Genomic DNA, 16,309 nt, shown 5'->3' on the forward strand with positions numbered 1-16,309 from the left:
CTGATATTAGCCTTTCACCGATATATCGGTATCGGCATATATTTTACCGATATGCGCCGATATGAAAACTTTTTTTCAGAACATATAATGCAGAAAACAATGCTTTAGAATTGGTGTCATAGTGTAGTTTGTTCAGCAAAGCACTCTCCGATTCCATTGTTTACAGAGCGGACTCTGAACTGACGGTGGTTCTGCAGACAGGCCGAGTAAAACGGTGTGGATTTGAGCGATCTCTTCTCATTAAATTGCTAACTAGTTTGTGAAATACATATTGGAAAGTTAATAAAAATTTATCCCATCTTTTTATATAACTAATATAACGTTAACCCTGTCCCTGACAACCATGTCACTTTTGTTAAATGTGAGCCAAAATCATCACAATTAAAAGAACCAAAAGACTTAAACTACTTCAGTCTGTGTGCACTGAATTTAATACACGAGTTTCACAATTTGAGTTGAATTACTGAAATAAATGAACTTTTCCACGACATTCTAATTTATTGAGATGCACCTGTATATATATATACATACACACACACACACGCACATACATACATACATACATACATACACAGTTGAAGTCAGAAGTTTATGTACACCTTAGCCAAATACATTTAAACACAGTTTTTCACAATTCCTGACATTTAATCGTAGAAAACATTTCCTGTCTTAGGTCATTTAGGATCACTACTTTATTTTAAGAAAGTGAAATGTCAGAATAATAGTAGAGAGATTGATTTATTTCAGCTTTTATTTCTTTCATCACACTCCCAGTGGGTCAGTTTACATGCACTCTGTTAGTATTTGATAGCATTGCCTTTATATTGTGTAACTTGGGTCAAACATTTTGGGTAGCCTTACACAAGCTTCTCACAATAAGTTGCTGGAATTTTGGCCCATTCCTCCAGACAGAACTGTAACTGTGTCAGGTTTGTAGGCCTCCTTGCTCTCACACGCTTTTTCAGTTCTGCCCCCAAATTTTCTATTGGATTGAGGTCAGCACTTTGTGATGGCCACTCCAATACCTTGACTTTGTTGTCCTTAAGCCATTTTGCCACAACTTTGGAGGTATTTGTCCATTTGGAAGACCCATTTGCGACATCAGACAGGAAGCTTAAACTTCCTGTCTGATGTCTTGAGATGTTGCTTTAATATATCCACATAATTTCCTTCCTCATGATGCCATCTATTTTGTGAAGTGCACCAGTCCCTCCTGCAGCAAAGCACCCCCACAACATGATGCTGCCCCCCCATGCTTCACAGTTGGGATGGTGTTCTTCAGCTTGCAAGCCTTACCCTTTTTCCTCCAAACATAATGATGGTCATTATGGCCAAACAGTTCAATTTTTGTTTCATCAGACCAGAGGACATTTCTCCAAAAAGATCTTTGTCCCCATGTGCACTTGCAAACTGTAGTCTGGCATTTTATGGCGGTTTTAGAGCAGTGGCTTCTTCCTTGCTGAGCTTATGTCGATATAGGGCTCGTTTTACTGTGGATATAGATACACTGGTGGCCAAAAGTTTGGAATAATGTACAGATTTTGCTCTTATGGAAAGAAATTGGTACTTTTATTCACCAAAGTGGCATTCAACTGACCACAATGTATAGTCAGGACATTAATAACGTGAAAAAGTACTATTACAATTTGAAAACAATGTTCAGAACTTCTTAAACTACTTCAAAGATTTCTCATTAAAAAATCCTCCACATGCAGCAATGACAGCTTTGCAGATCCTTGCCATTCTAGCTGTCAGTTTGTCCAGATACTCAGGTGACATTTCACCCCACGCTTCCTGTAGCACTTGCCATAGATGTTGCTGTCTTGTCGGGCACTTCTCACACACCTTACAGTCTAGCTGATCCCACAAATGCTCAATGGGGTTAAGATCCATAACACTCTTTTCCAATTTTCTGTTGTCCAATGTCTGTTTCTTTGTCCACTCTAACCTTTTCTTTTTGTTTTTCTGTTTCAAAAGTGTTTTTCTTTGCAATTCTTCCCATAAGGCCTGCACCCCTAAATCTTCTCTTTACTGTTGTACATGAAATTGGTGTTGAGCAGGTAGAATTCAATGAAGCTGTCAGCTGAGGACATGTGCGGTGTCTATTTCTTAAACTAGAGACTCTGATGTACTTATCCTCTTGTTTAGTTGTACATCTGGCCTTCCACATCTCTTTCTGTCCCTGTTAGAGCCAGTTGTCTTTTGTCTTTGAAGACTGTAGTGTACACCTTTTTATGAAATCTTCAGTTTTTTGGCAATTTCAAGCATTGTATAGCCTTCATTCCTCAAAACAATGATTGACTGACAAGTTTCTAGAGAAAGCGGTTTCTTTTTTGCCATTTTTGACCTAATATTGACCTTAAGACTTGCCAGTAAATTGCATACTGTGGCAACTCAAACACAGACAATGTTAAGCTTAATTTAACAAACCAAATAGCTTTCAACTGTGTTTGATATAATGGCAAGTGATTTTCTAGTACCAAATTAGCAATTTAGCATGATTACTCAAGGATGAGGTGTTGGAGTGATGGCTGCTGGAAATGGGGCCTGTCTAGATTTGATCAAAAATGACTTTTTTTAAATAGTGATGGTGTTGTTTTTTACATCAGTAATGTCCTGACTATACATTGTGAACAGCTGAATGCCACTTTGGTGAATTAAAGTACCAATTTCCTTCCGAAACAGCAAAATCTGTACATTATTCCAAACGTTTGGCCCCCATTGTACTTGTCTACCTGTTTCCTCCAGCATCTTCACAAGCTCCTTTGCTGTTGTTCTGGGACTGATTTGCACTTTTTGCACCAAAATACGTTCATCTCTAGGAGACAGAATGCGTCTCCTTCCTGAGAGGTATGATGGCTGCGTGATACCATGGTGTTTATAATTGCATATTATTGTTTGTACAGATGAACGTGGTACCTTCAGGCGTTTGGAAATTGCTCCAAATGATGAGATTTTCTGAAGTCTTGGCTGATTTCTTTTGATTTTCCTAATATGTCAAGCAAAGAGTCACTGAGTTTGAAGGTAGGCCTTAAAATATATCCACAGGTACACCTTCAATTCAGTACACCTCCTATCAGAAGCTAACTGTCTAAAGGCTTGACATCATTTTCTGGAATTTTCCAAGCTGCTTAAAGGCACAGTTAACGCAGTGTATGTAAACTTCTGACCCACTGGAATTGTGATGCAGTCAATTAAAAGTGAAACAATTTGTCTGTAAACAATTTTAGGAAAAATTACTTGAGTCATGCACAAAGCAGATGTCCTAAACGACTTGCCAAAACTATTGTTTGCTAATATGAAATCTGTGGAGTGGTTAAAAATTGAGTTTTAATGACTTCAACTTAAGTGTATGTAAACGTCTGATATATATATATATATATATATATATATATATATATATATATATATATATATATATATATACACACACACACTGATTTTTTTTTTTTTTACTCAGCATTGTTCCTTTTGTGTTCCAAGGAAGAAAGAAAATAATTTGGATTGGAACAACATAAAGGCACATAAGGGTCATGAGTTCAGTTGTCAACTTTCTGGGTGGGGGGAGGCCACACACTTAATCTCTTGAAACCATCAATAAGGAAGGGGCCATCTGCAAAGCACTTCTGAAGTTCTGAATGTTAAGCTTCTAATAAGACCATTTTGGTTTAAATGAGCAGTTCACAATTGTGTAATGCAAGTTAATAACAAGACTAAAGTTAACATTAAAACAACAAAAAGGGACATCACAAGACTTCGAACTATTAAAAGTGAAATCTGTTTGCTTCTAATACATACAAGGCTATGTGTTGTGTTTTTAAGTGAGTGCATTGTATTTAAGAATGCATTAGGAAAGAATAAACAAATAATATTCTATAGGTACCACAACAACCAGTTAAGACAAGCTGCAAAACAGCAACAAAAAAAAAAAAAAAAAAATTATTTGTAAAAATTCTTCAGGACAATAAAGCATTGAACTGTGTTTATTGCTAAATAAACAGAATAAACTAATCTTTGCTCTCCAATGCAGATATTGCTGTAAACAAGCTCCTACAGAGTCTAGCCATGTGATCTCACTGTTTGTATTCACACACAAATCTGTCTTCAAAGGATCTTCTAAAAGACCAGCAGAGACCAATGCCTGTTTAGACATGCCATGCTGAATGACAGCACTCAGGGCAGTGGCTACAGTTTTACTCAGCATAGAACAGAATGTCTGATAAACAATATTTCTGTGAGCAAAGCTGAACCCGTTGACCGGGGCAATACAGTAATGCAACACCAGCAATTACATTTCTTGTTAATCCCCACTCAATTAATTACCAGCTTGGGCTTCCGCTGTAAGAAAAGTCAGGCATAAAGGGATAGTTCACCCAAAAAACAAAAAAAAACCTCTGTCATCATTTACCTTTAAGTCATTCCAAACTTTCATGCTTTTGTGGCACAAAAAGTAGATGTTTTGCAGAATATCAGAGCTGCTCTTCTCCATACAATTAAGTAGGGATGGGCACGAGTACTCAAGTACTCGGATGTGGCAGCAATGATCGATTATGAAAACGATGATTGATGGTGATCATGCATGATGTGTCTTTTCACTTAATTCGAAATTTCATTGACAATTACCTGACAACTAAACACAAAAGTGTCAAAGAGGGAGCTTATTTTTAATTTTGAGATTGATAACGTTGTGATTTTGAGGGCTACATTGATTGTTAGAGACATCTCATAGCAACCAAACTGATATAAGATGCTGCAATGCTATCGTTCCGATAATCAAAAGAGAGTGTAATTAACAGTGTTTTGAACACCTGTCTCTGCAAAACGTTTGCTGAACATGTTTTATCATTTAATGTAAGAACTTTGACTCGTTAATGGATATTACTTAATAAAAGTGAATGTTTGTCGCCGACTGTAAACCTCCCTGCCCTGGATGCCTACATGTTTGCGTGATGGAACACACACCTGCATCTCGACAAAATGGGAATTGAAGATTTCCGCAGGAGTTTCCAAGTTAAAAGTCAGACATAAAGTGTCATTCCGTTGCACTTTCCCTAGTTGAAAGGTGGAAACTCAGACTCTCCGTGTTGAATGGAACGCTTCATGAATCATCTCAGCAACAACAATACGGAGCATCGCGGCTTTCCCCACAGGAGCGAACACTTGGGGAGACACACACAAGACGCGTGGCAGTGGACTCAACGTGCTGAAGCTGCACATATACAATAGGTGAGTGTTTCAAACAGCTAGACAGAGCGCAGCTAAATGGAATAGAATGCAGCGTCTTCAAAACTGAACTTCAACTCAACACGCGTATTAAAAACGCGATGGTTATGGCATTCCCTGTTAAGCTAACTGCGATTTGAAAATAGACGGTTCAGACAGTCACTAAAAAAAAACTTGTGCGCGCTTACTAAGATTACTACGGTAACCTGAAGGAAGAACAGACAGACACCCATTGTGCACATTCTTTCATTGAGTTCGGCAGCGAATCCACACGTAATGACAAAATGTGATACATTATATTTTGTTTATGTAATCTTTTGTTCATTTTGTAACAGATTATTTTATAACAGCCTATATTAATGAATAGACGATACACTAGAACAACAAGATGCTATGCAGCTGCCAAAGATGTTTGTCAGACATGTTATTATTGTTATGTACATGTCAATGCCCCTCGAGTAGACAAAATGACCAAAACGCACATCCCTACAATAAGACAAAGTGATCAGGGCTGTAAAGCTCCAGAGGCCAAAAAAGCACAGTAAAAATAGTTATTGCGCTAAAATTGGCGCTTTATTTCAAGTCTTCTGAAATCATACAGTATGATATCTTTGTGTAAGGAACTAAATGAAATTGTTGATTTGCAGAAAATCCTTCACTCTACCATAGCTGTAATTTAAATACGAAGTATAAGGTTTGACGTCAGTGATGCCAAACACCATTGGTTCCTGCATGTAAGTAACTTGGCTGATCACAACACAAGCCATTTAAAAATGTGAATGATATTTGAGAGCAACAGTGGAAGAGATGAAATGCAGTGAATAATTACATTTCGGCCTGTTCCTTTCAGAAAGCTATCGTATGGCTTCAGAAGACTAGGGAACATAGTGCAGAAGTAATGCCACAGTAATCACAGAACCTCATTAGTGCATTAGTGCTAGTCAGTGCTTCATTGTAGTTATTCATTACTTTTGATGGGCCGGGCTCAAAAATAATCAGCCACTTATGAGGTTCCATCTCTATTAGGATGCTGCCTTAGAAGGCAACTGCCTGTAAGGCTCACTAGGTTTTGAAACAGACCTTTAGGAGGTTATGGTGAACATTTGCTCTGATCATAACAGTAGTAATAATCCAGATAATCTTCTGAGGTGCGGGAGGGTGAATAGTAGCTTTTCATTGATTAACACTGCCCTGGATCCCAAGAGCCTGATGTCACTGACTAGACTCATAAGATAACAGAAAGTCGTAAAAACCTCTGACTGACATCTACAGCTAGGACTACCTCAGCCCCCCTTGACATGACTCTGGGATGTAACTATCTTTAACCCATTAATTATTCAGAGAGAAAAACCTGTGGCAGGCCCTATATGTTTGCTCTTCCATGCTAGCAAAACAGGTTGAGCGTACATCGTTCTGTGTCAGTAACATGAAATGGCAACATGGAAAGCTCCCATAATGCACTGCTCATAAAAACAGCATGGCAGTTAAGAGAGAGAAATGAAACCAGACCCAATAACAGAATGCAATACAGTGGGGTTCAAAGGTCTGAGATTTTTGCAGGCTGGGAAATATGACTATTTCTTTTCTTTGAAGTACAAAATCAGCATAACAATTTGAATGAAAATTTGCATGAATTGCTTAGTATTTGGGATGTCCCCCTTTTGCTTTATTGACAGCATGCACTCAAACTGGCATAAACTCCACAAGTGTGTGCAAAACCAAAGTATGCCTTTAAAATGTTCTAAAGAGTATTATGTGCATCGATGGGAGCAATGAAATATGTACTATGGCATTCTGTACAAAGGAGTTGACATGGTCAATTTAAATAGTGCAGAATCATAAATATTTATTCTTTATTTTATATCATAACTTTTATTTGTTTGCATTTTAAGAATCCCATATCTTTCTATTCATTTCCAGGTTAAATACATTTTTAAAAAAAATCTCAGATTTTCAATTTGGTCTCAGACCTGTGGACCCCACTGAATTTATCATGTAATTCAATTTTAAGAATGATCAGGATTATACTGGCTTTGCAATGTTATACAGACCTAAAAGCTGATTTGAAGGTTTCCATTCATTCAAGATGTCATAATGCATCAATGCAGATAAATGCTCATGTCATGAATAACCATGTAAAGTAAAACCATCAGCTGGGCCTCTTTTTCCTGCACTATAAACTGCATTTGTAACATATTATTCAGATACGCTGGTGGCAAAAAGTTTGTTTCAGAACTTCTTCCTCTACTTCAAAGAGTTCTCATCAAAAAAATCCTCCACATGCAGCAATGACAGCTTTGCAAATCCTTGGCATTCTAGCTGTCAGTTTGTCCAGATACTCAGGTGACATTTCACCCCACGGTCTAGCGGATCCCACAAAAGCTCAATGGGGTTAAGATCCATAACGCTCTTTTCCAATTATCTGTTGTTCAATGTTTGTGTTTCTTTGCCGACTCTAATCTTTTCTTTTAGTAATTTCTGTTTCAAAAGTGGCTTTTTCTTTGCAATTCTTCCCATAAGGCCTGCACCCCTGTCTTCTCTTTACTGTTGTACATGAAACTGGTGTTGAGCAGGTAGAATTCAATGAAGCTGTCAGCTGAGGACATGCGAGGCATCTATTTCTCAAACTAGAGACTCTGATGTACTTATCCTCTTGTTTAGTTGTACATCTGGCCTTCCACATCTCTTTCTGTCCTTGTTAGAGCCCGTTGTCCTTTGTCTTTGAAGACTGTAGTGCACACCTTTGTATGAAATCTTCAGTTTTTTGTCAATTTCAAGCATTGTATAACCTTCATTCCTCAAAGCAATAATTGACTGACAAGTTTCTAGAGAAAGCGGTTTCTTTTTTGACATTTTTGACTAATATTGACCTTAAGACATGCCAGTCAATTGCATACTGTGGCAACACAAAGACAATGTTAAGCTTCATTTAACGAACCAAATAGCTTTCAACTGTGTTTGATGTAATGGCAAGTGATTTTCTAGTACCAAATTAGCAATTTAGCATGACTACACAAGGATAAGGTATTGGAGTGATGGCTGCTGGAAATGGGGCCCCATCTAGATTTGATCAAAAATGACTTTTTTCAAATAGTGATGGTGCTGTTTTTTACATCAGTAATGTCCTGACTACACTTTGTGATCAGTTGAATGCCACTTTGGTGAATTAAAGTACCAATTTCCTTCCGAAACAGCAAAATCTGCACATTATTACAAACTTTTGGCTGCCAGTGTGTCTCAGCGAAACATAAAGCATAAACACTTCCCGTGTGGCAAGACAATGCGCACTGTACTGAGTGACCTAATTTTTAAGCACAAAAGATCCTGAGAGAATGGCAAGCTCATGAGCAGACATGAGTGAAATAGCTTTGGCCATGGATTGCCGTGAGAAAAAAAGTGTTTAAGATACATGGAGCAACATGGAGAAGCTTGAGAAGGCCACTCTAATGTTTCTGATTCTGAAAGAGTGTCTCAAATGCCAAACACCCACACAGTGATGTAAACACACACATGGTCGTAAAAGACAGCAGTCTGGCATTCTGAGTGCTTTTCACAGTGCAAGCATATTGAACATGACAGATAAGAGATTGACTAAGTCACAGAGGAAACTTTTTCCACTTATGATGTGACCCTTTAAAAACAAAGTCTGATGTTGAAATAGTCTTCACTAGGCTGCTCACAGTGATGCAATTATAGCAACAACATTGAAAGTAGCCAGGTGATAATAAACAGACACTGGGCCTTAGATCATGTGAGCACATTTGGCGAGTTGTAAATTAAACTGAACTACATTACAATGCAGAGTAAAAACCTCTCAGCTTCTCCCAATCAACTTATTGCCTCACAGATCATGCCCAGACTTGATTCAGAGAGAGCAGGTAAGATCATGTTGCATAACTAACATGCCTATAATGGATCTGACACAAACCCACCGTAGGAGGACACGGTCTGAGAGGAACCCAGCGAGTGCCCAGATCCCAGACCACCCCAGCAAAATGAGAACTCCAGCACCCAAAAGAGTCCAGCACACAAAATGGCCAGCACATAACATAGCCCAACATCTGGAGCACCCCAAATCCTGAGTGACCAACAAACAAAGCACCAAGTACACAGAGTGCCCATCACACAGAGCAGCCCTGTACACAGTGTCCAGCATCCAGAACACCCCAAATCCAGAGTGCCCCGCCAAACAGAACACCCAACACACAGATCATCCCAGCACATAAAGCAGCCCAGTACATGGAGTGTCTAGCAATCAGAGCATTCCAAATCCAAAGCACATAGCATACAGTGTTCAGCACACAAAGCAGCCCAGTACTGAGTGCCAAGCATTCAGAACACCCCAAATCCAGAGTGCCCAGCAAAGACAGCAGCCCAGCAGAGTGTTCAGCAACTAGAGCATCCCAAATCCAGAGTGCCCAGTGAAAAGCAGCCCATTACTAAGTGCCATGCATCCAGAACACACCAAATCCAGAGTGCCCCACCAAACAGAACACCCAACACACAGATCAGCCCAGCACATAAAGCAGCCCAGTACACAGAGTGCCCCGCATCCGGAGCATCCCAAATCCAAAGCACATAGCATACAGTGTTCAGCACACAAAGCAGCCCAGTACTGAGTGCCAAGCATCCAGAACACCCCAAATCCAGAGTGCCCAGCAAAGAGAGAAGCCCAGCAGAGTGTTCAGCAACTAGAGCATCCCAAATCCAGAGTGCCCAGCAAACAGAGCAGCTAACGCAAAGATCAGCCCAGCACTGAGTGCCCAGCACATAAAGCAGCCCAGTATACAGAGTGCCCAGCATCCGGAGCATCCCAAATCCAAAGCACACAGCACATACAGTAGCCCAGTACTGAGTGCCAGAACACACCAAATCCAGAGTGCACAGCACAGTGTCCAGCACACAGAGCGCCCAGCACACAGAGCACCCCAAATTCAGAGTGCCCAGTACACAGAGCACCCAGCACATAGAAAACCAAGCACACAGAGTGTCCACCACACAGTGTGTCCACCTCACAGAGTGCCCAGCACACAGAGCACCCCAAATCCAGAGTGCCCAGCAAACAGAGCACCTAACGCAAAGATCAGCCCAGTGCTGAGCGCCCAGCACATAAAGCAGCCCAGTACACAGAGTGCCCAGCATCTGGAGCATCCCAAATCCAAAGCACATAGCGTACAGTGTTCAGCACACAAAGCAGCCCAGTACTGAGTGCCAAGCATCCAGAACACCCCAAATCCAGAGTGCCCAGCAAAGAGAGCAGCCCAGCAGAGTGTTCAGCAACTAGAGCATCCCAAATCCAGAGTGCCCAGCAAACAGAGCAGCTAACGCAAAGATCAGCCTAGCGCTGAGTGCCCAGCACATAAAGCAGCCCAGTACACAGAGTGCCCAGCATCCGGAGCATCCCAAATCCAAAGCACACAGCACATACAGTAGCCCAGTACTGAGTGCCAGAACACACCAAATCCAGAGTGCACAGCACAGTGTCCAGCACACAGAGCGCCCAGCACACAGAGCACCCAGCACATAGAAAACCAAGCACACAGAGTGTCCAGCACACAGAGCGCCCCAAATTCATTGTGCCCAGCACATAGAGCAGTTCAGTACATATAGCACCCAGATTCCACAGCAGCCTAGCACATACTATTCACACAGCCAGAGAATGTATGTCAAAGAAAAAATAATCTCAAACAGAGTGAACCAAAGACAGGTCTTTGGCCCAAATGCAACACCCTACTTGCACATCTTCGCCACAGATGTGAAAAATCTTGTTAATACAGTAATAATCATTATCACATAATGGCGGGGACATTTGGCTTCAATGCACACATTGTTACAAGGCCTCGTACAGCAGGACATTTCATTCAAATGGATAACAGGTCCAGTACAATGGAAACAGTTACTGTGTATCAGTGTAAAATATCCTGTTATGATTTGACACAGACCATCCCAGACTGTGAGCGACGAGCCACCACAGGAATGACGCAAAAAAACGACATACTGAAATAAATCGGTCACAGTGTACAGTCCAAAACTGAACAGAATTATCATCATCCTATTCGGAGTCAATCGGAAATATTCAGAGGAAGTAAAATATACTGGACCTGATGTGTAAATGCTTGTGATTAATGTGCTTCAAAGTGACTAATGATTATCGAATATGCTTTACTATTCTGTATTCACACATTCATGCCGCATTTTTAAACCACACACAGATTATGTAAAACATAATAAGAATAAGAATAATCATAGCAATTTAACAGCATTTTTTTATTCGCCCGTTTGCATCTCTGTGCAATAGATGTTAGCTGTATTTCTCGGTCAGGTGTATGAATATCAGCTCCCATATTTCCCCACCATCACTGATGGCGATATGCTGCACACATTTCACCCACTGTAAGTCAGCATCTCATTGTATCTATTTACTCACCCGCAGAGCAGACAGGTCAATCTCATCCAGGCTCCTCGCCGGAGAGTCACTCGCCATGATTATCTTCGCGTGCTCAAAAAGAAATCAACAATATAATGTCCGAATTGTCATGTAAACAGAAGCTGAAGCGATCCGTATAACAAACCAAACACGTCTGGATTTACTTCAATCCGGACAGATGAAGCTCCCGGATGGTTTTTCTAGGGTGAAGTCACTATTGTCCGCGATTCCGGATGTGTAAAACCGACCCTTGCGGTTATTTAGGCGCTATATGCAGGTAAAGGACACATCTCGCGCTGGTTTCGACGATCTTCTCTTGCACGAGTCCAAAGAACCAGCGCGCGAGTGGACGTGAGTGAATTAGGGCTCGGGTGGTGAAGAAGGCGTGTCAATCACCGGGGTTTCTAGGGAGTGGTCAGGGTGATGGGCGGAGCTAAACTGCCTCAAATGTACGCCCATAGTTGTGTTATTATTAGTTTACACTTTTACAATTTAACACTAATATAGCTGTCACTACTAGGGTGTCAGTTGTTTGCGAAGAGCGTTTTAATTATAATAATAATGTATTATTATTTTTGTCAATAGTATAATAATAATAACTTTGGATTATTATTATTATTATTAATAATAATCATCATCATTATAATTATTACAATTAACAATAATAATGATAACAGGCGTATGAGATAATTTTTGTTATAATAATAATGTTAAAAATAGTATAAGTATATATTACAATAAATAATATTGCAATATATAAGAAAACGTATTGTTACTTTACAAGACTAACATGTGTTTTATATGTTATAAAAAAACTGTACATATAGGCTACAATTTCATATTGGTATTTATATTTATTATATTAAAATTCTGAAGCTATATTTAGTATTATTATCATTATTGTTGTTGTTACAACTACTACTATAGTTCTTGCTGTATGATGCAGTGTGAGCAGCTTAAGATAAGTCAGAAACAGGAAACCACACATCAGACTGAGACTGATCCACAAACAGCGCTTCCTTTCACCTTCCGTTTATGTAAGCATCATGATTTATGAAACACCTTCCCTCATCAACTTTCCTTTCTGCAATAAAGGAAAGTGCTCCTATTCTGATACACTTAGTCTGTCTTAAAAACAGTGCTTTTGAATGTTCTGAACACGCTTACATTTTGCATTTGATCAGAACTGTGAGAATGAACCATAAATGATGTGTGAGGAATTCAGTCAGTGCTGGGACGGGACTGAAATCAACATGCAAGCTCCCAAAGTGGGTGAAAACGCTCTCTGAAATGATTACAATCGCATTTAATCAGAATAATTTGGATAAGTGATGTGCTGTGATCATGTCACATCGCAAATGAATGACACTTGGGGGAATAGTGTTCCATCTAGTGGTGGATGTTTGGAATCATTCAATCGAAGACAGCTGAGTTGGGTATTAATTATTCTGAAGGCTCTTTGCCCCCCATCCAGACTACTTCATCAGTGCATAAATTCTCCCGCTGAGGACAAGGGAAAAAGAAACTTAAAGAAAAGGAATAAGATCAATTGCACTGTCATAACAAATAGCCCATTTACAGATGATAACAAAGTAAATGTGGGTGTATGCAGGATACATACTTCCAGGTTTGGGAGGGTTACTTTTGAAATGTATTCCACTACAGATTACAGAATACATGCTGTAAAATGTAATTTGTAACGTATTCTGTTAGATTACTCAAGGTCAGTAACGTATTCTAAATACTTTGGATTACTTCTTCAGCACTGGTAGATTTTTTCACTTGTTTTGACTATAAAAACTCTGCCAGTACAGTAAGACAAAATACACATGTTAAAAATACATTCTCTGAAAAACCTAAATATCTTATGCAGTGTTGTTTCTAAAACAAGATAAATCAAATTGATCTTGTTTTAAGGATTTTTAGATATTTTTACAGGAAAACAATACAAAAATTATTATCAAGAATACAATTTTTGCCATAATATCAAAGGTCTTACTAGAAAAAAAGAAATTATGATCTAACGTGAATTTTCTTGATAAAAAATGTGATCGTGCTGGTAACATGTGCATGTAAAATGGCTTGAAATAGCATTTTAGCTTAGCGTAAAGCTGACAATTTACACAAGGTCTATTTCTATTTCTTCTGCTCTAAACTTACTTCAAACTTACTTCTCTGTCTGCTCGTATGAATGTAACACATCATAAGAAAGTGTTTCACCGCTGTTCAAATGCACTTTGGATTGCATCATTTATTTGTATAAATGTTTTTCATCTGAAATGACTAAATATTAAATGAAACAAATGACAATAAAATGCAAAGTAATCCCTTCAGTAATCAAAATACTTTTTTAATGTAACTGTATTCTAATTACCAATGATTTAAATTGTAACTGTAGTGGAATACAGTTACTTATATTTAGTATTTTAAATACGTAATCCCGTTACATGTATTCCGTTACTCCCCAACCCTACATGCCTCTTATAGGAATGTACATCTCTTGACATCATACTTTTTAAAAGGATAGGTCACTCCAAAATGAAAATTCTGTCATCATTTTCTCACCCTCATGTTGTTCTTTCTTCTATGGAACACAAAATGAGATGCCAGGCAGAATGATTGGGACTGACACCCTCAGTCCACATCCACTTTTATTGCATGGAAAAGAGCAGTGTCAGTCAAAATTACTCCCACTGTGTGCCATGGGGAAGGGTAAAGTCAAAAGGGTCTGAAATAATATGAAAATCTTTATTTTTGGGTGAACTATTCCTTTAAGGTTTTCCCACAACATCTTGTATCTTGTAATTCTCACGTTTTAAAAATCCATGTTTCCCCAGATTAACTCCCTGTCAAGCATTCAGCCAATGTAAAGGCTTCCTAGTGCAGATAGCTTTAATTTTATCAGTCTGGCATGTGTGTGTGCTACATTTCTCTCATTCCTCTGTCGCTCTGTGCTCTTTGCCACATAACAGTCTTTCAGCACAGTTAAGACTGTTTTGTTCACTCAAGTCACTTTCGCCTGTAAAAACAGGTCCATTTTTGCGGATTTGAAAACCCGATTGAGTGCTTGTGCATCTAGCTCCATTCAATTGTTATCTGTTGCAACATCACAAGTAGCATTGCCATTATCTGAAAGAAAATGTTTTGTGCTGACAATGCTGTCAACCCTATTGCAGTAATTGCAGCAATAGCTGATATGATCCTTTGTCTCTATGTGGCTTAGCCTGATCACATTTCATGCCTTCAAACCTGATTTGATCATATTCCTCATGATCGCTATTGTTGAGATTTTCTCCTATTGGAAGAAAGGAGCGATTATCTTTCTTTCCCTGTCTAATGGACCATGAATTAACTAGTAGCGTTACTAGAACAAAACCATTCAAACCAGCATAAACGTCACTAAAGACTTCACTATGTCAGTGTGTGACACATTATCCTGAGAAATTTATTAAGAGAGAAACCCTTGTTATGCAACATTTCCCCACGGATTGCCGTGAAGAATGGTTCAGACGTTAAGTAGATTAATCAGGCATGTAGCATCACATGTGAAGATCTTCAAACTGTTATGTATGGGTAAAATACTGATTGCTACTTAATACACTATGTAAGTAGTGGGTGGAGTTATTGAGCAATGACATCTTTACTGTTCTGAAAGTATTAGTGCAACGTGAGTGTAACAGGGTGAAAGGGAAAGGAGGAGGCAAGAACCTGATGAAGCATCAAAGTAATATTTAATTAAACAAAAACACACAAACATAATCACATACAGGGCAGCTGCCTGTAGCTCTCTCTCTCCCGAACTGCTACCTCCGGCCACCATTATCCCTCTCGTTGGCTTGATTAGCCTGATTAGGGGCCAGGCGTGCATCATCACAGCCCGGCCCCGCCCTCCTCCTTGCCACACTCCTCCCTCCTTGGCTCCCGGCAGGCCTATCCCGCCTTCTCAGACCTGGGAGGGAGACAAGGGGAGGGAAAAACAACAACAAAAAAAGAGAGGCAAAGGCCAACACAGAGCGACAGCGTGAGTGAGAGAGGAGAGAGAGAGAGAAAAAAAAACTTACTCGCTGGTTCTCTGATATGCCGTAGCCTGGTCCTCGGTCACTCCTCCACCCTCTAGTGGATGACAGCCGCTCCTCCCCGGGTGGATTGGAGGCAGTCCTCCGGCCCCTGGTGGACGGAACGCCCCGCCGTGTTTTGGTGGATGGTAGGGGTCTCCTCCGCCCCTAGCAGAGGTTCTCCCGCTCTAGGCGGTCGGCAGTGAGCCCCTCCCCACTCGTGGACGGTGGTCTTCTCTTTGACCCCGCCACATTTTAGCGGCCGGTAGGGGTCTCCTCCACCCTGGCAGTGGTCGGTAGGGAGCCCTTCTTCCCCTTGCGATTGGCAGTCATTCCTCCACTTTCAGGCGGCTGGGCTCCTCAGTCCCCCGGTGGATGGCCGCGGCTGCTTCGTTGGGGTGGATAGTAGTGGTGAGGACTCTACCACGGCGCATCCCTCCTCCTTCCCGGGTTTCAGCAACAATTATAACAGGATAAAAGTGAAAGGAGGAGGCGAGAAATGGATGAAGCATCAAAGTAATATTTAATTAAAAACAAAAACACACAAACAAAACCACATACAGGGCAGCTGCTTGTAGCTCTCTCTCTACCGAACTGCTGCCTC

General features: G+C 40.1%; 1 protein-coding gene across 5 annotated transcripts in view; it reads right to left on the reverse strand.

The window, feature by feature from the left end:
* The window catches only part of LOC127434482 (TRAF2 and NCK-interacting protein kinase-like), a 94,335-nt gene extending 82,317 nt beyond the window's left edge, over positions 1–12,018 (reverse strand). For all 5 annotated transcript variants that reach the window (XM_051687298.1, XM_051687299.1, XM_051687296.1 and 2 more), the window contains exon 1: positions 11,651–12,018. In XM_051687298.1, the coding sequence (XP_051543258.1) occupies positions 11,651–11,707 (57 nt within the window). In that variant the 5' untranslated portion in view covers positions 11,708–12,018. The remainder of the gene's footprint in view (positions 1–11,650) is intronic.
* Positions 12,019–16,309: the final 4,291 nt, after the last annotated feature.

Source organism: Myxocyprinus asiaticus, chromosome 44, assembly GCF_019703515.2.
Source record: "Myxocyprinus asiaticus isolate MX2 ecotype Aquarium Trade chromosome 44, UBuf_Myxa_2, whole genome shotgun sequence".
NCBI classification, from domain to species: Eukaryota; Metazoa; Chordata; class Actinopteri; order Cypriniformes; family Catostomidae; genus Myxocyprinus; species Myxocyprinus asiaticus.